The following is a 25130-nucleotide window of genomic DNA, read 5'->3' as shown; positions in this document are numbered from 1 at the left end:
TATAAAATTCTACGAAGAGATTTAGGTTCCCATAAAACATGTTTGTGCCGAATTTCACCGCTATTGGTTCTTCCCTTAGCAAGTTATGAGCGATAAAGTCATTTTCTGAAGAGGGCCTTATATGGGGGCTAGGCGAAATTGTGGACCGATATTGCCCATTTTCAATACCAAACAAACTGCATCGACTAGAAGTATCTGTGCAAAATTTCAGCTCGCTAGCTGCTTCCATTTGGACTCTATCGTGTTTTCAACAGACAGACAGACAGACAGACAGACAGACGGACAGACGGACAGACGGACAGACGGACGGACATGGCTAGATCGTCTTAGAATTTAATAAGGACCCAGAATATATATACTTTTATGGGTCTTAGACGAATATTTCAATGTGTTACAAACGGAATGACAAAAACAATATACCCCCCATCTTTTTTGATGGTGGGTATAAAAAGGCGACGGGACGTAAAGTTTAAATCACCATTGTTTGTCGCCTCAACTATGGGAGATATTAGTTTGAAGAATTTTGTTTATAAGAACAGGGTTGTTCACAACGAATAGCTTTATCTCCAAAGCGGTAGTGATATCTGCATAACCAATCTCTACTACTAGATCGTACTCTTGAACGAGAATTTCTCCTATACCTATTTCGATAAGATGAACGTGGTTGCCTATCATTGAACTCCTGTTTAAGGGAGTTAATTTCAACGCATAATTTTGTCATATTTTCGCACAAGGTTTTCGTCAAATTTTCGACAACATATTCAATGTTTGTTGGGTTATGTTCTTTAATATTGGCAACTTCGCCATTAAACATAACTTCCCATATCTTATCTGCTAATTGTATCATTTCATTAATGTCGTTATGGTTAGATCCCGTTAAAGCTACATTAAGACTCTTTGGGAGTTTCCTCAACCATAATTTCTTCAAAATATCTGGACTAAAACTAGTTCCAGCTAATAAAGACAATGAGCGATAAAACTCGGATGGTTTTCTGTTACCCATTTCACTATCTGACAAAATTTTCTCTAACCGGGAAGTTTCACTTAGTGAATGTCGTTCTACTAATACCTTTTTTAGATTATGATAAAGATTATTAGGTGGTGGATTTTGAATTATATCTAGAACAGTTATTATTACTTCTTGTGGAAGTGCTGTAATAATGTATTCATATTTTGTTCTGTCTAAAGATATGCCTTTGGTCGTAAATTGCATTTCTGCATGAATAAACCAAGCATCGGGACAATTTGTCCAAAACTGAGGAAGTTTGACTGACGTAGCGCAAAGATCGTAATTTGATTGTGTAAAACAACCTGTTAATAAAGGGTTCTCAGTTTGAGGAGTCTGGTTTTGTTGTGTAGTGTTAGAGTTAGCGTCATCGTTTGAAACTTGTTGTATACTACTACTATTTTGAGTTTGGGAAGTATTGCGGGATGGTGACCGAATTGGTAACATTTTTCGGAAGAAGAGTTAACAATAATAGTTATATAAACAAAACAAATAACAAACAAACAACAAAATATTTAACAAAATGAACAAATAAACGTTTTTATTTTTATATATACCAATCAGTTGAGTTTATTTTTAGATAAATTCTTCTCTTATCCTCCTTTAATAGATAATTATCAACAGTACAGGTTTTTTTGTAAATTAATTTTCTTGAATAGTTTATTGATAGTTTGTACGCAATTAAAAATTCATGAAATATTAGTCAATGTTGTTTAACTTGCCAAATAATAGTTTTCTGTGGCTTGAATGTATTTTTGTTCTTGATAATTAATAATCTTGCATATTATTAGTTTGAAATATTGAATCTTGAATATTAGATCTTGAATATTGGAATTGGTAAAAATTTTTCGTTTAGCATATAATGGCTCCTGGCAGGATCGCCAATATGTAGTTAATATTCTTTTTAATAAATGTATTATAAATATTATATAAAGTTTTATTTAAATTTAATGTTTCTTTTTTTGAAAGTAAAATATAATTCTAAAATTTATTTGATTCTCAAGAAAAATATTAATAAATTTAAAACTCAAAGAAAACTTAAAATAAAATTATATCTAAAGTATATAATTTACAAAGTATATTAATTATACATAGTATCCACACCCAAAAATAGTTCATAAGGGTACCCAACAGTTTTCCTCATATATATAACAAAAAGTTTCTTACATTATGAATATTCGTTTAAGCTTTAACGGTGAAGCCATTGCAATTATCTTAATGAAGACAAATACGACTGAATACGACAAATTACGCAACAGAGAATATTTTTCGATTCTGTTAAAATTTGACATAATAGTACGAATATGTTATGTTAGATATCGCATTGCTCAAAGTATTGAAAGAATCCACTAATTATTTATTTTTAATTAAATTACTTTAATTCCGAGTATTAAATCTTTAAACGAAATAATTCCCGGAATGTTAAATGAAATGTTAAATTATTGAATGAAAGTTTCTGCAATTTGTATAGAATTTCAACATTTATTGCTTGAGAATAGTTTAAGCCTATTCAAATATTTTAAGCCGAATTGAAAATTAAGGTAAATAATTAAAAATTGTTTCCAGAAGAAGAAAATAAATAATGATCTCAAAAATTGTTGCCTTAATATTTATAACAGTTACAACAAACTCAATATCTCTAAAAATTGCCCTTATTATATTAATTGATTGTCTCAAATATTTGTGCCTTAATAACAAAACGTTTTTGTTTTCAATTATTTCAAATTTTTTTGTTTTGTTTATATTTGTTTCGCCTACGTAAATGACCCAATAAAATGTTTGATTTCAATTTATTTCGAAATTGTATCATTTAATATTTATCTTATTAGTTAGATTTATCACATACCCATTTGTGTTTTCTATATAGTTATTGATTACACATACCTGAAATGAAAATAAGAGAAAAACAAATAAGAAATTATAGTCGGGCGAGGCCGACCATATAATACCCTACACCTTTGACAAAAATATAATGTGATTTAGTTGCCATAATAAAGCATTTAAGTTGAATTGTACCTTACCTTAGATATACATACTTAAGACGTTTATTGTTGAATAAAATTGTGGACGTTTAAGTGAAATATTGATGGGGGCTTTTCATAGGGGCTAGGGTTATATGAGAACCTATTATTATGGAATTCGTTGGGGTCATCAAGTTTTGTATACAAATGGGTTTTTGCAGCTTTTTGTCGAGATATGAGTATATTAAACATAATTATGAACTTAAAAGCCCTATTCGGGGGTTCAGTTGTATGGGGGCTAGGTGAAATAATAGACCGATGTAAACCATTTTCAACAGGCTTCATCTACGGTACCATAAAATATCATGTGCCAAATTTCATTGAATTATCTTCAAAATTGCGACCTGTAGTTTGATTACACGTTTTAAAAGCCCTATTTGAGGGGTTCAGTTGTATGGGGGCTAGGTGAAATAATGGACCGATGTAAACCATTGTCAACAGGCTTCTTTTACGGTACCATAAAAGATCATGTGCCAAATTTCATGGAATTATCTCCAAAATTGCGACCTGTAGTTTGATTACAAGTTTTAAAAGCCCTATTCGGGGGTTCAGTTGTATGGGGGCTAGGTGAAATAATGGACCGATGGTAACCATTTTCAATAGGCTTCGTCTACGGTACCATAAAAGATCATGTGCCAAATTTCATTGAATTATCTCCAAAATTGCGACCTGTAGTTTGATTACTAATTTTAAAAGCCCTATTCGGGGGTTCAGTTGTATGGGGGCTAGGTGAAATAATGGACCGATCTTAACCATTTTCAATAGGCTTCGTCCCTGGGACAATAGAAGATCATGTACCAAATTTCATTGAATTATCCTCAAAATTGCGACCTGTAGTTTGATTACAAGGTTTACATGGACGGACGGACAGACGGACGGACACAGCTAAATCGACTCAGAAAATGATTCTGAGCCGATTGGTATACTTTAAGGTGGGTATAGGACCAATATTATTGTGCGTTACAAACATCAGCACAAATCCAATATACCCTCCCCACTGAATTGGTGTAGGGTATAATAAATTTATTAAGTATTTGTGAAAAGATTATTTGACAAAATAATAAATTATTTCATATAACAAGTAAGAAATTATAGTCGGGCGAGGCCGACCATATAATACCCTACACCTCTGACAAAAAAATAATGTGATTTAGTTGTCATAATAAAGCATTTAAGTTGAATTGTACCTTGCCTTAGATATACATACTTAAGCCGTTTATTGTTGAATAAAATTGTGGACATTTAAGTGAAATTTTCATGAGGGCTTTTCATAGGGGCTAGGGTCATATGAGAACCTATTATTATGGAATTCGTGGGGGTCATCAAGTCTTGTATACAACTTGGTTATTGCAGCTTTTTGTCGAGATATGAGTATATTAAACATAATTATGAACTTAAAAGCCCTATTCGGCGGGTTCAGTTGTAAGGGGGCTAGGTGAAATAATGGACCGATGTGAACCATTTTCAACAGGCTTCACCTTCGGTACCATAAAAGATCATGTACCAAATTTCATTGAATTATCTTCAAAATTGCGACCTGTAGTTTGATTACAAGTTTTAAAAGTCCTATTCGGGGGTTCAGTTGTATGGGGGCTAGGTGAAATAATGAACCGATGTAAACCATTTTCAACAGGCTTCATCTACGGTAACATAAAAGATCATGTGCCAAATTTCATTGAATTATCTTCAAAATTGCGACCTGTAGTTTGATTACAAGTTTTAAAAGCCCTATTCGAGGGGTTCAGTTGTATGGGGGCTAGGTGAACTAATGGACCGATGTAAACCATTTTCAACAGGCTTCATCTACGGTAACATAAAAGATCATGTGCCAAATTTCATTGAATTATCTTCAAAATTGCGACCTGTAGTTTGATTACAAGTTTTAAAAGCCCTATTCGGGGGTTCAGTTTTATGGGGGCTAGGTGAAATAATGGACCGATGTTAACCATTTTCAATAGGCTTCGTCTACGGTACCATAAAAGATCATGTGCTAAATTTCATTGAATTATCTCCGAAATTGCGACCTGTAGTTTGATTACAAGTTTTAAAAGCCCTATTCGAGGGGTTCAGTTGTATGGGGGCTAGGTGAAATAATGGACCGATGTTAACCATTTTCAACAGGCTTCGTCCCTGGGACAATAGAAGATCATGTACCAAATTTCATTGAATTATCTTCAAAATTGCGACCTGTAGTTTGATTACAAATTTTAAAAGCCCTATTCGAGGGGTTCAGTTGTATGGGGGCTAGGTGAAATAATGGACCGATGTAAACCATTTTCAACAGGCTTCATCTACGGTACCATAAAAGATCATGTACAAAATTTCATTGAATTATCTTCATAATTGCGACCTGTAGTTTGATTACAAATTTTAAAAGCCCTATTCGGGTGTTCAGTTGTATGGGGGCTAGGTGAAATAATGGACCGATGTTAACCATTTTCAATAGGCCTCGTCCCTGGGACAATAGAAGATCATGTACCAAATTTCATTGAATTATCTTCAAAATTGCGACCTGTAGTTTGATTACAAGGTTTACATGGACGGACGGACAGACGGACGGACAGACGGACGGACGGACGGACAGATGGACGGACATAGCTAAATCGACTCTGAGCCGATTGGTATACTTTAAGGTGGGTGTAGGACCAATATTATTGTGCGTTACAAACATCAGCACAAACCCAATATACCCTCCCCACTAAAGTGGTGTAGGGTATAACAAGGAAAAAGTGTACAAAGTAGTTTTAAGGTACGTATACGTAATATTTATTTGTAGTATTAGTTACCTAACAATCATACGCCCCAGTGATACTCAGAGAATATATTATGTCAAAGGCTTATAAAAATGTTTACCAAGTTTTTCTTATAGCCAATTTTTAATAGAAAATAACCATCAACATTTAAGTATTAAGTTTAAGTATTCAGTTTATATATTTTAGTTTAAGTTTTTAATAATTTCGCTGCTTGGAAAAAAACTTTTTTTTATTTTCTAGGAATCCTAGAGTTTTCTTTAACTACTTTCATAATCAATTACTAAAGGAGTTTTTTTCAATTGACATATATTTGTACTCTTGTCTACAAAAACATTTATTTTTCTGTTGCCATGTTTGTTTATTTAGTAAAACTATTAAAACTACACTTTAAGGGTGAAAAAAGAAAATAATAGCAAAAGTGTTTGTTTGCAAATTCTTATAAACTCAATGAATACCTTTGGTAGCAATAGTTTATATTGCCTGTAACTACTACTCTTTTAATAACAACTCTCACAACTACAATAAGTACCCACTCTTGGAGTATCTTGGTGAAACTCCTGCATACATACATATATGTAAATATTTCGAGCATGCATACTATATACATACATATGCTTGCATAAGTATGTAAATATGCTTGTATATTTTTCCTGCCATGATGCATTAAAGCATTGTTTTTGTTTTTTTCTCTGTTAGTTTTCGTATTCATTTATTAAAGTTGACACCTATAGTTTTAACTCATACTTCTAACAGCTATAATAGCTTGGTATTTTTGGTAAATGCACCATTTTTTTGGGAGTATTTTAACTGCCACATTCTCCCAACACTTAAGCCAACACTATTTATTATTTTGTTTACCACAGTTTTAAATATTACTAAACCGTTACTCTTACACATAAATTTGGGTTGCTCAGTACGTCACTGGATGTGGGATCATTAGTTTCTTTGAAAGATAACTATATGTTACATCAAATCCGAAAAAATGCATTGTGCTATCCCTTATTAGTGCTTCAAGTGCAAACCGATCCCTTAGATCTAACAGATTAGAATACCTAACACTAAACTACCGGAGGCCACATATTGTGATCCTCAAAAGACTGATTTAGAAGTTTGTTCTATAGAATAACAAGTTATGTTTTATATATTTGCGTGGATCAGAGATACGTTATTACTAAATGTTCTAACGAGGCCTAATGTTACATAAGCTTTTCAAACTATATGTGCACTGCTATTTCCTGAGCTATAAATTTCTTTGTCTGTTTAATAACTAAAGGAGGATGAAGCCCCATTTTAAGTGTTATTTGTATTTGTTGACTCAATGTGTCTTGCAACATATTATATTATCGAGTGTATGTAAACACACTGATTGCTACTCTTTGTGTTCTGGGTCTTTGTTTATTGTAGGTATTGCTTTAAAGGTTGTTCAAGCATTTTTGTAATACCCCTATATTTAGTTTATAATTTCTATTTCCACTTTAACTTTGAGCTATAAAACGACCTGTTCATGTACATATTATTGTTTCTAAGTACTTTTGAGTGCATTTAAGCATGGAAAATATATTTATCTTTTCTTTTTATAGTCTTTTCAAACCAGACACCTTAAATATGTACATATGAACATTTTTTTTGTTGTTTGTATAACACAAATTGTTTGCTCGTCTTCTTTTCACACACACATTGTAAATACAGTTAATTCTGTAAAATTCTTAATTCAAAGACCCTCACATAAATAATGGTCAACATTTAATTATAAGTAATAGAACATAGAGAAAAGTCGAACAACAAATTAAAGAAATATTTATTTGAAAATAAAAAACTTGTAACCGGATTAAAATGTAGAAATTTAACTAAATTGTAAGTATTGTAATACATATACATATTCCATACATTAGTATAGCTTAAGGTGTAAAATATTTTAATTAATTTTTGTACATTAGGTCTTATTTGTATTGCTTTTAAGAAAAAAATATAATTTATAAAATAAAATTTATTAAAAAGAAAATTTTCTTTTATAAAGTTTAACGGTCAACGGTTTATTTTGTTTTAAAAACACACTTCAGTAATAATTTGCTGCACTTTTAAAGCATTTAAGCTGCAGTTTCTCACATACACACATTTAAAAAAAAAATTATGCAGAAAAACAATAAAAAACAGCTATGCCGAATCTTAAACACCCTCCACCAGCCAGCTACTTTTAACCCATTTAACTATCTAATCTTTAGATAACTTGGCAAAATTTTTGTTTCCGTATTGAGGGTACTAACATTTATGCATATGTCAAACTAATTTTAATTAGATCGAGAATAATGTATATTAATAGGACAGTTCGAAAACATTTTTATAGAATGATTTATCTATACATAGAACATACTCATTTTGAATTTTATCCAGATATAATCATTTAATAGCGAATTAAGTGGAATTAATTGATTTTCAGAAGTAAACCTTATATGAGAATTACCCAGTAAAAACTTTCATTACCATGTAAGGGGTTAAAATGCTAAAATTTACTTACACAATAGCATTTAAAGTCATTATTTTAACACGGTGATGTCATTGGAGGCAAGTACTTACCACAAACGGTTACAAATAATTAGAAAAAGTAGTCATTTTAAATCGCATGGAAAAACATATACAGCATCTATATCTTCACTGTCTAGATGACTAATGAATTAGAAATTATTTATATAACACATTATTAGTAAGACCTTATTATACTACTTCTATGTAATCCAGACGATATGTAGTAGTCATTGAAAAGTATGTTGTTAGGTAAGTAATTACAATTGAAAGCCATTACCTAGTTTTTGCTGGGTAAGACAACTTATGGGCCGATCCGGAAAAAAAATCCGTAGAATGAATTATAATTACAAAATACACATTTATATCGAATTTTATACCGATAACTTTGATTTTCAATGTGCATTTGAGCAATTTTCTGAAATCGTCCTTACATGGGAGCTGTGACCAATTACCGACTATAAGATTCGATGCAGACCTCTAATATGTATAGGAGCTATGACCTTACAGAAATCAAGATATCTTTATTTGATAATGAAATACGTGCGTTTAAGTGATTTCTTTTGAAGTGGACCTTATATAGAAGATATTACCATATATGGACCAATCCGGAAAAAAATTTGGTAGAGTGATTTATATGCTCACAAAAGACAAAATATATTTGTGTCAAATTTTATCAAGATAGCTTTATTTGACAATGAGGTTTGTGCTTTTAAGTGATTTTCGGAAGTGGATCTTATATGGGAGCTACTACCAACAATGGACCGATCCGTAACAAATTTGGTGGAATGATTTCTATGTATACAAAACATATTTGTGTCGAATTTTATCAAGATAGCTTTATTTGACAATGAAATATGTGCTTTTAAGTGATTTTCGGAAGTGGACCTTATATGGGCGCTATGACCAATTATGGGCCTATCCGAAAAAAATCGTAGAGTGATTCATATTTAGACTAAACATATTTGTGTCGAATTTTATCAAAATAGCTTTATTCGACAATGAAATATGAGCTTTGAACTGATTTCTATTCATAATATATTTGCATGTACAAAATTTTGTGTTGATACCGATATATTTGAGGGAGTTATTAACGATAAACTAATTTCTGGGAATATATACCTTTGTATAGGGACTACAGGAAATATTGGATCGATTGTATAGATTTTGAACATAATTGATCACCGCCGTGAAAAAATTATGTGTGACAAAATTCATCGAAATATCTTTGGTAGTTTCTGAGAAAACTTCAAAAAAATTAGGAAAAAAACGTATTTTTTTGAGGTAGTCTGAAATTTTTAATCATCACTTTTTACGTGGAAAACTGATTTCGCTGATTTTCAATACTAACATGATAAGGATAATGGTAAATATTTTGGGTGAATTTGGTTTATTTCCTTTGCTTAGTTTTTAACGTGAGTGTGTTTTACAAAGACAGACAGACGGACGCCTAATCGACTCATAATTTCATAAGGACCCAGAGTATATATACTTTGTTGGGTCTTAAATGAATATTCTTGTTGTTACATACGAAATGACAAACCTATATATGCCCTCTATCACCACTAGTGGTGGTAAAGTGTATAATATACAAGAAGAATCTTTCATAATGGCTCATGAAAGGACAGAATTGAAAAATGAGAGGATTAAGGTGGTCAAATATGTAACAGCAAATAAATACTGCAGAAGACTAGACTATAGACTAGACTATAGACTAGACTATAGACTAGACTATAGACTAGACTATGGACTAGACTATAGACTAGACTATAGACTAGACTATAGACAGACTATAGACTATAGACTAGACTATAGACTAGACTATAGAATAGACTATAGACTAGACTATAGACTAGACTATAGACTAGACTATAGACTAGACTATAGACTAGACTATAGACTAGACTATAGACTAGACTATAGACTAGACTATGGACTAGACTATAGACTAGACTATAGACTACTATAGACTAGACTATAGACTAGACTATAGACTAGACTATAGAATAGACTATAGACTAGACTATAGACTAGACTATAGACTAGACTATAGACTAGACTATAGACTAGACTATAGACTAGACTATAGACTAGACTATAGACTAGACTATAGACTAGACTATAGACTAGACTATAGACTAGACTATAGACTAGACTATAGACTAGACTATAGACCAGACTATAGACTAGACTATAGACTAGACTAGACTAGACTAGACTATAACTAGACTATAGACTAGACTATAGACTAGACTATAGACTAGACTATAGACTAGACTATAGACTAGACTATAGACTAGACTATAGACTAGACTATAGACTAGACTATAGACTAGACTATAGACTAGACTACAGACTAGACTATAGACTAGACTATAGACTAGACTATAGACTAGACTACAGACTAGACTATAGACTAGACTATAGACTAGACTATAAACTAGACTATAGACTAGACTATAGACTAGACTATAGACTAGACTATAGACTAGACTATAGACTAGACCATAGACTAGACTATAGACTAGACTATAGACTAGACTATAGACTAGACTATAGACTAGACTATAGACTAGACTATAGACTAGACTATAGACTAGACTATAGACTAGACTATAGACTAGACTATAGACTAGACTATAGACTATAGACTTATAGACTAGAATAGACTAGACTATAGACTAGACTATAGACTAGACTAGACTAGACTATAGACTAGACTATAGACTAGACTAGAGTAGACTATAGACTAGACTATAGACTAGATATAGACTAGACTATAGACTAGACTAGACTAGACTAGACTAGACTATAGACTAGACTATAGACTAGACTATAGACTAGACTATAGACTAGACTATAGACTAGACTATAGACTAGACTATAGACTAGACTATAGACTAGACTATAGACTAACTATAGACTAGACTATAGACTAGACTATAGACTAGACTATAGACTAGACTATAGACTAGACTATAGACTAGACTATAGACTAGACTATAGACTAGACTATAGACTAGACTATAGACTAGACTATAGACTAGACTATAGACTAGACTATAGACTAGACTATAGACTAGACTATAGACTAGACTATAGACCTAGACTATAGACTAGACTATAGACTAGACTATAGACTAGACTATAGACTAGACTATAGACTAGACTATAGACTAGACTATAGACTAGACTATAGACTAGACTATAGACTAGACTATAGACTAGACTATAGACTAGACTATAGACTAGACTATAGACTAGACTAAGACTAGACTATAGACTAGACTATAGACTAGACTATAGACTAGACTCTACTAGACTATAGACGACTATAGACTAGACTATAGACTAGACTATAGACTAGACTATAGACTAGACTATAGACTAGACCTATAGACTAGACTAGACTATAGACTAGACTATAGACTAGACTATAGACTAGACTATAGACTAGACTATAGACTAGACTATAGACTAGACTATAGACAGACTATAGACTAGATTATAGACTAGACTATAGACTAGACTATAGACTAGACTATAGACTAGACTATAGACTAGACTATAGGCTAGACTATAGACTAGACTATAGGCTAGACTATAGACTAGACTATAGGCTAGACTATAGACTAGACTATAGACTAGACTATAGGCTAGACTATAGACTAGACTATAGACTAGACTATAGACTAGACTATAGACTAGACTATAGACTAGACTATAGACTAGACTATAGACTAGACTATAGACTAGACTATAGACTAGACTATAGACTAGACTATAGACTGGACTATAGACTAGACTATAGACTAGACTATAGACTAGACTATAGACTATACTATAGACTAGACTATAGACTAGACTATAGACTAGATTATAGACTAGACTATAGACTAGACTATAGATAGACTATAGACTAGACTATAGACTAGACTATAGACTAGACTATAGACTAGACTATAGACTAGACTATAGACTAGACTATAGACTAGACTATAGACTAGACTATAGACTAGACTATAGACTAGACTATAGACTAGACTATAGACTAGACTATAGACTAGACTATAGACTAGACTATAGACTAGACTATAGACTAGACTATAGACTAGACTATAGACTAGACTATAGACTAGACTATAGACTAGACTATAGACTAGACTATAGACTAGACTATAGACTAGACTATAGACTAGACTATAGACTAGACTATAGACTAGACTATAGACTAGACTATAGACTAGACTATAGACTAGACTATAGACTAGACTATAGACTAGACTATAGACTAGACTATAGACTAGACTATAGACTAGACTATAGACTAGACTATAGACTAGACTATAGACTAGACTATAGACTAGACTATAGACTAGACTATAGACTAGACTATAGACTAGACTATAGACTAGACTATAGACTAGACTATAGACTAGACTATAGACTAGACTATAGACTAGACTATAGACTAGACTATAGACTAGACTATAGATAGACTATAGACTATAGACTAGATTATAGACTAGACTATAGATTAGACTATAGACTTGACTATAGACTAGATTATAGACTAGACTATAGATTAGACTATAGACTAGACTATAGACTAGACTAGACTAGACTATAGACTAGACTAGACTATAGACTAGACTATAGACTAGACTATAGACTAGACTATAGACTAGACTATAGACTAGACTGTAGACTAGACTGTAGACTAGACTGTAGACTAGACTGTAGACTAGACTGTAGACTAGACTATAGACTAGACAACATGCAAATGTTGTGGTGATTTTTATTTGTTTCTTTTTTTTCTCAGCTGTTTAGTAAGATAACAATTATTCTCAACTTTTTACATGTAAATTTTTTTTAAAGAAAAATATGTTTTACCGAATCGAAGCATCAGGATTGTGTTGTCTATTTATTCCATAAATTCTCAATTAAGATAGGATTATAGATAATTTCTTTCTTTAGCCAAATTTTGTTGAAGTCTTTATAAAAATATAAATAAATTAGAACTCAATAAAGAGTTGCATTTTTATAAGTTTCCTAGAAAAATTGTTCATATGATATTTTATATTTTTAAGAATAAATCAAAGTATTTTGACCCCAATATTTAGCATACATTACCCATATTCTAAATAAGTTTCAATTAATTATTATTAATCCATTTCTTTTTTTTTGGTATTAAAATTTCTACATTAATTTCAATGACATAATTTAATCATTATTGACATTCCACTCTTTTTATGTTCATTAACTCTTGAATTTCTTTCATTTTCTATTCTTTCGTGTAATTTAAAATTGCTTTTATCTTTTATGTTATTGGAAAATTAAAATCCTTTGTCATGCACAGCGACATAACGCAATATTTTTTTCTAACATTCCTCTTCTGAACTGACAAATGACAGACTTCAATCGTTTTTGCTAGAATAAAATAAAGCAAAAAACAAGTTAGAGTGCTATATTCGGCTATGCCGAATCTTAAATACCCTCCACCAGCAAGCTACTTTTTAATGAAACCCATCTAACTATCTAATTTTTAGATAAGTCGCCAAAATTTTTGTCGAACTAATTTTGATTAGGTCCAGAAAAATTTAGAATGATTTATCTATACATATACACAGAGAAAACAGATTCGTTGTTGTAACAGAATTTGTTTCCAATCGAATTTAGTCGGTTCGGAGTACTATATCATAATTTTATTGCAATAGCCGAAAAATTCGATTGGAATTACAGAATATATGGAAAGCAGAATAGTTTAAATATACAATTCGGTAATAACAATTAAAACATACAGTTATACTATTTGAAATATTTTATATTGTACACAAATTTGTGGAATGTATTTACACACAATGATATTTTATAAAATATTAATATTTTCTGATAAAATAACTTATATTTAACATCTTGCACCCATTTTTACATATATGACCCTTGGCTTGAGCGTATATAAGATTTTGATTTTAGTTCTTGACCAAATATTCCATGTTGAATAGTTTATAGTATCTTGATGGTTTGTAGGCCCTAGAATTCTTGCTTCTATTGCTGCAGCATATTATAATCTCATAAAATCTAATTTCATCTTGATTTTTAAATGAATAACATTAGGTACCTTTTTCTTTTTTAATCATCGGTATCTTTTATCTTCTAAAAATATTTGTGAATTTTATATTCTTTTTGTTTTAATAATTTTTTAAACATCAAACATCAAGTATATTCGATTAGGAACATCGAATTAATTTAAGTTCTATTACCATAACCGAATTTTTAGGTGTTTTTAATGGAGAATTGGTTGCAATGACTGAATAATGTTTATTTGACTAAAACTGGTTAGCTTAACCTTCTTTTCGGTAATAATAACTAATATTTGAAATTCATACGTTGGAATGCTAAATTAAATTCGGAAGTATTTGCAGAATTAATAAAATAAATTCATAACAGACACATTTCGGTTAAAATTACTGATTTGAAAATTCTTTTAACCACAATTCAATTACAATCATGATTTTTCAGGCCTGAATACAGAAAATTAGTTAAATTCATAGTTTTTTAATGACAGAGATGGAATTTTTGTTGACATTATAAAATATCTACATCGGGAACCGATTTCCTATCGATCTTTTTTCTGTGTGTACTTATGTCGAATTTTATTCGGAGATAATAATTTTATAACGAACTAAGTGGTATTAAGTGATTTTCAACAGTTAATCTTATATGGGAGCTAAGACAACTTATGGACCGGTCCGGAAAAAATTCCGTATAATGATTTATATACAAAATACACATTTACGTCAAATTTTATACCTAAATGTGTATAAAATGTGCGTTTAAGTAATTTTCAGAAATGGCCCTTATACGGGAGTTGTGACCAAATATGGACCGATCTAGAAAAAATTTTATACCTATGTATAAAATGTGCGTTCAAGTAATTTTCAGAAATGGTCCTTATATGGGAGTTGTGACCAATTATGCACCGATCAGGAAACAATTTCGTATAATGCAGAAAAAGATAAAGTATAATTTTACTCCAATAGGTGCATTTAGGTGATTTTAGGAAGTGGACTTTATATAGGAACTATGAGCAATTAAGGGCCTATCCGGAAAATATTTCGTAGAGTGATTTATGTAAAGACAAAACATATAAGTGTCGAATTTTCTCAAGATAACTTTATTTGACAATGAAATATGTGCGTTTAAGTGATTCTCAGAAGTGGACCTTATATGGGAGCTATGATCAATAATGGACCAATCCGAGAAAAAAGTGGTAAAATGATTTGTATGTACACAAAACTTATTCAAGTCGAATTTTATTCCTATAGCTTAAGAATTCAATGAAATATATGCGTGTTAGTGATTTTCGGAAGTGGACCTTATATGGGAACTATGACCAATTATGGGCCTATTCGGGAAAAATTTCGCAGAGTGATTTATATTTGGGCAAAACATGTTTGTGTCGAATTTTATCAAGATGGCTTTATTTGATAATGAAATATGTGCTTTTAAGTGATTTTCGTAAGTGAGCCTTATATGGGAGTTATGACCAATAATGGACCGATCCGTAAAAAATTATTTTGTAAAATGATTTGTACGTGCACAAAATATATTCAAGTCGAATTTTATTCCGATAGCTTTAGAATTCAATGAAATATATGCGTTTAAGTGATTTTCGGAAGTGGACCTTATATGGGAGCTATCACCAATTATGGGCCTATCCAGAAAAAATTTCGTAGAGTGATTCATGTTTAGGCAAAACATATTTGTGTCGAATTTTATCAAGATAGCTTTACTCGACATTGAAATATGTGCTTTTAAGTGATTTTCGGAAGTGGGCCTTATATGGGATCTATGACCAAGAATGGACCGATCCGTAAAAAATTTTGTAGAATGATTTGTATGTATACAAAACAGATTTGTGTCGAATTTTATCCCGATAGCTTTATAATTCAATGAAATATATGCGTTTAAGTGATTTTCGGATGTCGCCCTTATATGGGAGCTATGACCAATTATGGGCCTATCTGGAAAAAATTTCATAGAGTGATTTATATTTAGACTAAACATATTTGTGTCGAATTTTATTACGATAACTTAATTTGACAATGAAATATGAGCTTTTAAATGATTTTCGGAAGTGGGCCTTATATGGGAGCTATGACAAATAATGGACCGATCCGCAAAAAATTTGGTAGAATGACTTGTATGTACACAAAACATAACCAGCCCGAATTTTATCACAATAGCTTTATTCATCAATGAAATATGTGCGTTTAAGTGATTTTCGGAAGTGGACCTTATATGGTAGCTATGACCAATTGTGGACCGACTGAGATCTACGTTGGCAGTATGATTTCTGTTCATATTATATTTATATGTACAAAATTTGGTGTTGATACCGATATATTTGATTGAGTTATTAACGATAAACTAATTTCCGGGAATATGTACCTTTGTATGGGGGCTATAGGAAATATTGGATCGATTGTAAAGATTTTGAACGTAATTGATCACTGCCCTAAAAAATTAAAGTGTGACAAAATTCATCGCAATATCTTTGGTAGTTTCTGAGAAAACTTCAAAAGAATTAGGAAAAAAACGTAATTTTTTTCGAGGTAGTCTGAAATTTTTACTCATAACTTTTTACGTTGTGAACCGATTTTGCTGATTTTCAATACCAAACTGCTTAGGATAATAATAAATATTTTGGGTGAATTTAGTTGATTTCCATTACTTAGTTTTAACGTGAGCGTGTTTTACACAGACAGACAGACGGACAGACGGACAGACGGACATAGCTAAATCGACTCAGAATTTCATAAGGACCCAGAATATATATACTTTGTTGGGTCTTAGATGAATATTTCTTGGTGTTACACACGGAACGACAAACTTATATATACCCTCTATCACCACTGATGGTGGTGGATGGTATAATGATGGGGAAGAACAGCTTATTAACGTCGTAATTTGTTGAAAAAAAAATAAACTAGACGAGAATAAAATGAGTTTGTCACAGAAAAAACTTTTAACTTATCAAAGTTTTTATGAAATTTAAAACGAAAGCAAATGCGAAAAAAATAAAAAAATACCAAATTTTTCTGTTTTAAACATAGAAGCAAATTCTTAATTGGCTACGAAAAAATATTGTCTGACATAAATTGTAATAGTAAAACATAGAAAAGTTAGAAACATAAAATTTACATTTTTTTGTTGTGCCAAGTATCTTAAGTTCACTTTGTTTATAAAAATAGAAAGTGAAAATTATTATTAAAAACTTCTTATGGTAAATGTTAACAAATTTTGTTTAACAAGCTATTGAATTTGGACAAACAACTATTTAACTTACCACCTTCAAACTAGAGTTGTATTAAATTTCTAAGAGTTTCAATTAAAACACAATTACAAACATGAACTGTTGTTCTAATAAAATAAACAATTTTTTATAGACGAGGTCAGTGGATAAAATTATGGTAAATTCCTAAAAGAGGCTACATAGTGCAAGGTTGGTCCATTGCTTAAAGGGATTACAAAGTGTTTAAAGATAGCTGCATAGGTGTTGTGTTGTGCTGTCGAGGAGTTGATGTTACTTCCTCTAAAGTTTAAACTATACAATTTTGATTAGATCACTAAAGCCTAAAACAAACAGTTCTAAATTTTATTGTAGAATCAAAAAGGTTTAAGATTTTTTCAGAAAGCAGCATTTAAATACAAAGATAAGAAAATTGCCAAACGGCCATCGCATAAGTCATGCATCACTATTTTTGCTTCTGACTAAGAATGTGTCTTTTTATTCATCTGTCTATCTTTTAGTCTATGTCTATTCCAACTCATACGTACATACTATACATACAAACATTCACAGCCATCATTGAAGACATCATATTTGTGTGTATTTTTGCAGGGATTTTTGTTTTTTCTCTGTTTTTGTCTCCTAGAGTACAATAACAAGTAGCATTCAACCTTTGCGCGTTGTTATTTTCTTGTATTTCAACTTTGCTCTACCACAAATGGCACAAATAGACTGTGAAGAAAAAAAAAATCAAACAAAACTTGGAAATATGTTCAAGACTTTAAGACCCACGTAATGTATGAAGAATTAAATGAAAATGCATGGTGAATTTTTAAGATAAAACAATGAAAAATAATTTTAATTACAAGGCAATTATTTTGCATTACTGGTTGTTTGCAACCAGGACCGAAATATTTTTTCACAAGAAAATGTTAGGCGAAATGGTAAAAGTAATTCATAACATGTACAATTACTTGTTATGTATAATTGAGCAATAACTTATTATAATTACTTGTAATTGAAGTGTTTCTAATTACAATTACTTATAATGTATATTTGACAATAACTAATTACAATTATTTGTAATTGTAATTGAAGTTTTGTCAATTACAATTACTTGTAATTGTAACTTAGGTATTACTAATTATTACATGTAATTGTAAGGAACAAAATCATAATTAAAAGTAACTGTAAGTGGAAATTCTTCAATTACAATTATAAATAATTATAACTGACAAAACTTGAATTAAAATTATATATAATTGTAATTGGTTAAGCTTCAACAACAATTATTTCAAATGTAATTAAAGATGTAATCATTAGCCCCCCCCAAGCCTGTTTTAAAGATTACGATGATCAAAATGAAATACATACATGTCCTAGTCATGTCCTAGTATATCACTCCTGGACCCTTTCGAATTTTACCTTTTTTTTTATCAAAATTTCAACTTTGGGCCACAAGTTCTAAACTCCCAAAGCTGGGATCAGAAAATGGAAATCAGTTTTGGAAACCTAGATGAGTTCCCTTCTTATTCGTAAGGTATTTTCCTAGCCCGAAGTAAAAAAAATTATTTCTTTGAGATTTTTGCAAAACATTTTAGGAATTTCAGGATTAATATTTTTTACTCTTTGATATCGGATGGGAAACATGTCGAACATGAGCCCCCATGGCGCCGCCCCTGGATCATTTTCTAAACTTAAACTACGCCTATGTCCAATTTTATCCAGATCGAACTAGCCGCTTAGAAATGCCAAAAATTTCCATTCTGCTCACTGTGTACTATGACAATTTGTTCAAACTTACTCAACTGTTACTTAATTTACCATTCTTTTGCATCTACCTAAATATTTATCTTTACCCATCGAATATTAGTTTGTCCAACAATGGCTGTTTGATCAATTTGTTGCAATGCAACATATCTATTAACTACTCTTCATTAGTTTTGAAACTTTACCAAAACCGCCTGGTTGCTCTATCTCTCTCTTCTCATTCTTCATATACATCTTTAACAATCATCATGTGATGGCAACTATGACGACCAACCAAACGACCCTGATGAAGTTGTTGCAATTTAAACATGATTAAATTTTGATTGTGATTTTGTCATTTATATTCCTCACTATTGTTTCAGTTGTCATTGCTGCTGCTGCTTCTGCAGTTTTAGCTTGCGGTTATAGCATACAAATAGTTGCCGCACAACAAATATAAAATCGTGTGAACAAAAAGTTGCTTATACTAATACTGAATAATGAAAAATGAAAAAAAAATCTTTAAAGCGAGAAAATATACATCAACTCTAATTTTCTTAGTTTTAATGCGTCTTGTATATGGCGGTAGAAAAATAACCATGAAAAATGTGGAAGAAATGAAGCTGGGAAAAGAAAATAGCATGAAAAAGTGTTAAGCTTCATTAAAGACTTGCATATTGTTGCAACAACAGCTGCTGCAGCAGCAAAAATAATACTACTTAACAGTAGCAGCAACAGTAATATTTTAAAGTTAAGCAAGAAGTGTGAATAAACTGAAATTTACAGGATTCTGCAGAAGCCAACTTTTAGAAATATGTCATTTGTTTAAGTACGCTACTTAATGATTTTAAAAATATCTTTAAAATGATCGTCAAGAAGAGTCTACACGGACTTATGCAATGACTTAGACCGCTCGTCAAAGTTTGTATTAGGAGCTCTCTCAAATATGCTTTAATGTTCACTAACTTAGAGTGTGTATTGAAGACTGATCTTTTAAAGCTTAAAGCTCCTTGAACATGTAGTTCAGAACCATGAGAAGAGAGCAATGAAAATCTTTTGCCAACGTTTCAGAATTTAGATTAAAGTAATGATCATTTTGCCCAGAATTCTTTCCAAATTTAATTGTGTAACAAATACTATCTACAACCAAACAAAATCTATAATCCACCCTACATTCTGCTGAAGGTTTAGAAGACACTATTCAATGAATTTCGTGTACTTATGTGTTCAATGTCTTCTAGCAAAAGTATACAAAACAAAAGTATATTCACTTGCAGACATTTTCTCAAGAGTTTCTTTTATTAAATTATAAAAAAAATATAAGCTGAAGAAAAAGAAACTTAAAATGAAATGAAATAATAAAATGTGAAGTAAAATATACACACATGTCTACTTATGAGTTATATAAAAAATGTTTGCCCAAAAGTCTAATAAAAAGACATAGTAGAGATGTACAACAGTACTGGCAGCAGTATCATGCAACACCGAGAAAAACACAAATAATAAAATGAAAAGAAAGTGTGTATGATCAAAACCGCAGGCGAGACATTTGCAAGGAAAAACAAGTAAGAAAGTATATAGTGGGCGTGACCGACCATATGATACCCTACGGCAGTTATGAATATTAAATGTGATTTATTTTTCATAGTAAAGCATTTATCTTCTATTGCCATGTTCCGATACATTTAAGCAATTTATGGATGAAAAATAAATTTTCTGAAGAGGCTTTATATGGGCCAAGCCCGGGAGTTTCTGTTGTATAGGGGTTAGGTTAGATATATTGGACTGATTTTAACCATTTTCAATAGGCTTCGTACTTGGGCCAAAAAAAGCGTGTGGGCCAAATTTCATCCAATTATCTTAAAAATTGCGACCTATACCTTGCGCACAATGTTTACATGGACAGCCAGCCAGCCAGACGGACGGACATAACTTAATCGACTCAGAAAACGATTCTAAGCCGATTGGTATAAGATGGGTATAGGACAAATATTTTTGTATGTTACAAACATCAGCACAAACCCATTATACCCTCCCCACTAAAGTGGTGTAGGGTATAATTATTAAAGTCCTAATCATACAAAAAACTTCAATATTTCTTCAACTATTACTGTTGTCATTGCTACTGCTGCAGTAGTTTCAATAAAAACATGGTTTGCAGCATGTTTATAAGCATTGTGTGTACTCGTGGAGTTGCATTGAAAATTCATGATTCATTTGTTTGTCTGTCTGATTTTTATCTTTTTCTGGATACTTTATCTGCTATAATACATGATTTAAAACAGCATCTGTAACAGCAATAGCAAAGCAGTGCCGCCACCAAAAAACAAATATAACAACATTAAAGTTTCTAACTTCATCACACTAGAATGTAAAATTGCATTGTTGTAAGAGAAAAATACTCAACTGATTTTATTGCTTGTTTATACTCTTTGCTATGGCTGTGATACTTATAATATTTTGGGTTTAACTTTGGTTTTGTAACTCGGAGTATAGAATCACAATGTTTCATATGTGTATATACATTTTAGGATAGATCAAGTGGATCTGGTGTAAAGAACTGTAACATTTTTGTAATATCAAGAGAGAGTGTTAATATTTGTATTCGTATGGTCCTATAGGAAAAGCTTACGTTTGTTTTTTAAGTGTCCCCTCTCTCGCCTAAAAAGGGATACTAAAGTGACGATTATCTTGACCCTCGTTTACAAAGAGTACATCCGTGACGAAAGACAAATTAGAGCCAACCAGGTGGTTGGACGTTAGTGGAAATTATTGTCTTTTTCGGATGAATTGACTCTTTGACGAACTGCAAGGTACGTATACGCGTTTAGTGTTTTTATAGTGTTTAAGAAAAGTCCGGTTTATTATGGAGCCATAGCTTTTAAGCCGTCAGTTAAAGTTCATAACAATTTCTCTTCTTGTTATTACCCATTTTCCACCTTTCTTAAATCATAAAGGTCTCTTGATGAGGTCAACTTTCCTTATCAGATCATAGAATAACGATTTTTGACTTCGAAGTTACATCTATAATAGAGTTTCCAACTGGGATTGGATCCGATAAACGACGGGCTCTCTTCAGATATAAAAAGGTCCTTCAGACTTCAGAACTAGTGTATTCATTTCATCGTTCTATGGTTTGTGGTAAAAATTTATTTCAGGATGTACGTTGAGCATTGATATGTCATACGTTACATTCTTCCTGAGATAATCTAAGTGTTATTATAAAACAGTTGGGTTTCAGAACACTGACAAGATTAGGTCCGAATCTTTAACTACATTGAAGGGAAATGTGCTACTATTTTCTATTATTGTGGGTTGATCTCTAAAAGATTGCCCTGTGTTAAGTATCAATGTGCACAGTAATGAAGTAGATGACGAACTGGCAGGAATAGGTATGAATCTTGACGTTCTTGAAAGGGACATAAGGAAAGAACCAGTTATTTGTCAGTATTATAAATGATCTCTGAGAGATTGCGCTACACTATCAATCAGTATTAGAGTAGTAGAATGGATTGCACAGTATCTTGTTTAACAATTTAACAAAAATTTCATTTTCATCTTAAAATTTTAATAGTAGAGTGAATTTTAAATTTCAGCAAACTGAATTAAGCTCTTATGTTGTCTTCGATTTTATTTGTCGTTGCAAAAAAAGTTAATGAAATAAATATATTTGCTTTTGATTATTATTTTCAGTAGTTTATATATTTTGTGGGAAATTTTAATTAAGTTTCTGAGAAAAAGAAAATAATCCTCAGACATACAAGTTAAGTCAAGGAAAACAATATTGCACATAATTGGAAAATTGCTTAGATACTTATGTATGTACAAAAATAAATGTAGCTACAAATTTATTTATAGGTATGTAGTAAGATACATACATATGTATGAATATATCCATGAAAATTCAATGACACAACTGAAAATAATACAATCATGTTGTATTGTATGTATGTACTTATTGTATACATGGAAACATTCATGCTTTTCAATAAATGGGGAGTTTTAAATTAAATTAAGTTGCTGCCAAGGAAAAAGGTTCAAAATAAATATATATTTTATATAAATTAAAATTTCATTACATACATGTTTACACAGAATAATTTTGCTTATAATAATATATGTGTAAGTATAACACGAGTTTAACTTTTTATTTTGCAAAAAATTTTGATTGTATTTTCTCTGTGCAATTAAATAAATAAATATTTAATTGAGAAATATCTTTGAATTTCTAAAGAAATTACAACTTTTTTAAAAAAAATATGTCATTACCACTTTTGTGGGAAATATGTATGTTTTTGTTTCTGCAGAGTAGTCAATTTATGTTATTTAGAAAATTTAGTTTAAAAAGGTAGAAACAATTTTGATAATTTATTGAAGACCAATTAGTTTTTAATTGATATTTTTCCCAGACACTAATATAGGTTTACCATTTTGTTTTAATTATCAATCTTACCTTATTTTTTAACTTAATGAAATAACACGTAATTTAAATTGACAGTTTACATACCTAAAATATACCCATCATCAAACCGTATACCGTAAAAGGAATGCTCCCCTATAAACATCAGGGTTATATTTGGCTTAAGTCAATTATGGACTGAGCTCTTTTGAACTAACAAAATATTAATTTAAAAAAAAAATATATATGTATGTTCAATTTTTAAACCGTAAGCGTATGAGTAATTTTCTAAAGAGGACCTTTATATGCGTCAATTATGAACCGATACTCATAAAATTTTGTACATAGATTTCGTTTTGTATAGAACTTGTTTTTGCCAAATTTCATCGCAATACTCGTATTTTAATAGCCAAAACTCTTTCCTGAAGAGAACCTTTTATAGGGGCTAGGGTCAGTTATAGATCAGTCCTCATTAAATTCGGAATAAAGAATTATGTTCCCAAGTATAAACTTTTTATGTGGATTTTAATTGCTATATTAGTAATTTTCTGAATTTTCTTCATCAAATTTTCTAAAGAGGATCTTATATGAAGGGTATGGTCAATTATTGACCTATCCTCATAACTTTTTGTAGACCTATTTTGGTTCATATAAAACTTGTTTACATTGAATAATATCTCTGTACTCGCATTTTTATGTCACTAATTAGCGTTAATGTAGTTTTTTTAAGCGGGCTTATATGGGGGGTAGGGTGAATTACCGACACATTCCGCATGAAATTAGGTAGCGAATTTCATATCCGTGTTTTATAACTCATATTTTTAAGCCAGTAATGATCGTTTAAATAATTTTCTGAAGAGGGTCTTATATGGGGGGTAGTGTCAATTATGGACCGATCCACATACAATTTGGTAGAGAAATTTTGGCTCGCGAGAATCATACATACTTACATACAGTTAGTCTCAAAAATAAGTATACAGAAATACTGACAATTGGTTTTATTTAAAAAAGGATATTATTTTTTCAAAAATCAAAAAAGTAACACATTTATTTATTAAAAACAATTATGATAATTATTATTCACTACTTTTTTCCGGGTTATTTTGGTTACTTGAGTTCTCACAAAAGTAAGTACACAGATAATTTCAATATGTATTTGGCTTAATGATATTAACAAAATTCATGAAAATTTTACCTGTTTGAATGTAATTATTTTATAATAAAATATTCTGTATAACATGGAAAAAATTCATTTTTTGTTCCGACAAATTGAAATTTTTGGTAATAGATCTAAATATTATTTATAGGGGCATTATTTCCTATTTAAGAACATCTGACTATTTAAACCTCCGGAGTTTTGGATCAGGTATACAATAATTCCCTCGTT

The 25130-nt window shown here is 31.0% G+C and overlaps 1 protein-coding gene across 1 annotated transcript; it reads right to left on the bottom strand.

Annotated features, from left to right (window-relative positions):
* Positions 1-508: 508 nt before the first annotated feature.
* On the bottom strand, positions 509-1453 carry LOC119616058. Its single transcript, XM_037972204.1, has one exon. The coding sequence runs from the start codon at positions 1451-1453 to the stop codon at positions 509-511; it is 945 nt and encodes a 314-aa protein (XP_037828132.1).
* Positions 1454-25130: the final 23677 nt, after the last annotated feature.

The sequence above is a fragment of the Lucilia sericata genome, unplaced genomic scaffold (genome assembly GCF_015586225.1).
Source record: "Lucilia sericata isolate MDLA Ls3-8-SP2 unplaced genomic scaffold, ASM1558622v1 Contig000055F_arrow, whole genome shotgun sequence".
Classification (NCBI taxonomy): domain Eukaryota; kingdom Metazoa; phylum Arthropoda; class Insecta; order Diptera; family Calliphoridae; genus Lucilia; species Lucilia sericata.
This window is presented reverse-complemented; position numbering and strand designations above follow the sequence as displayed.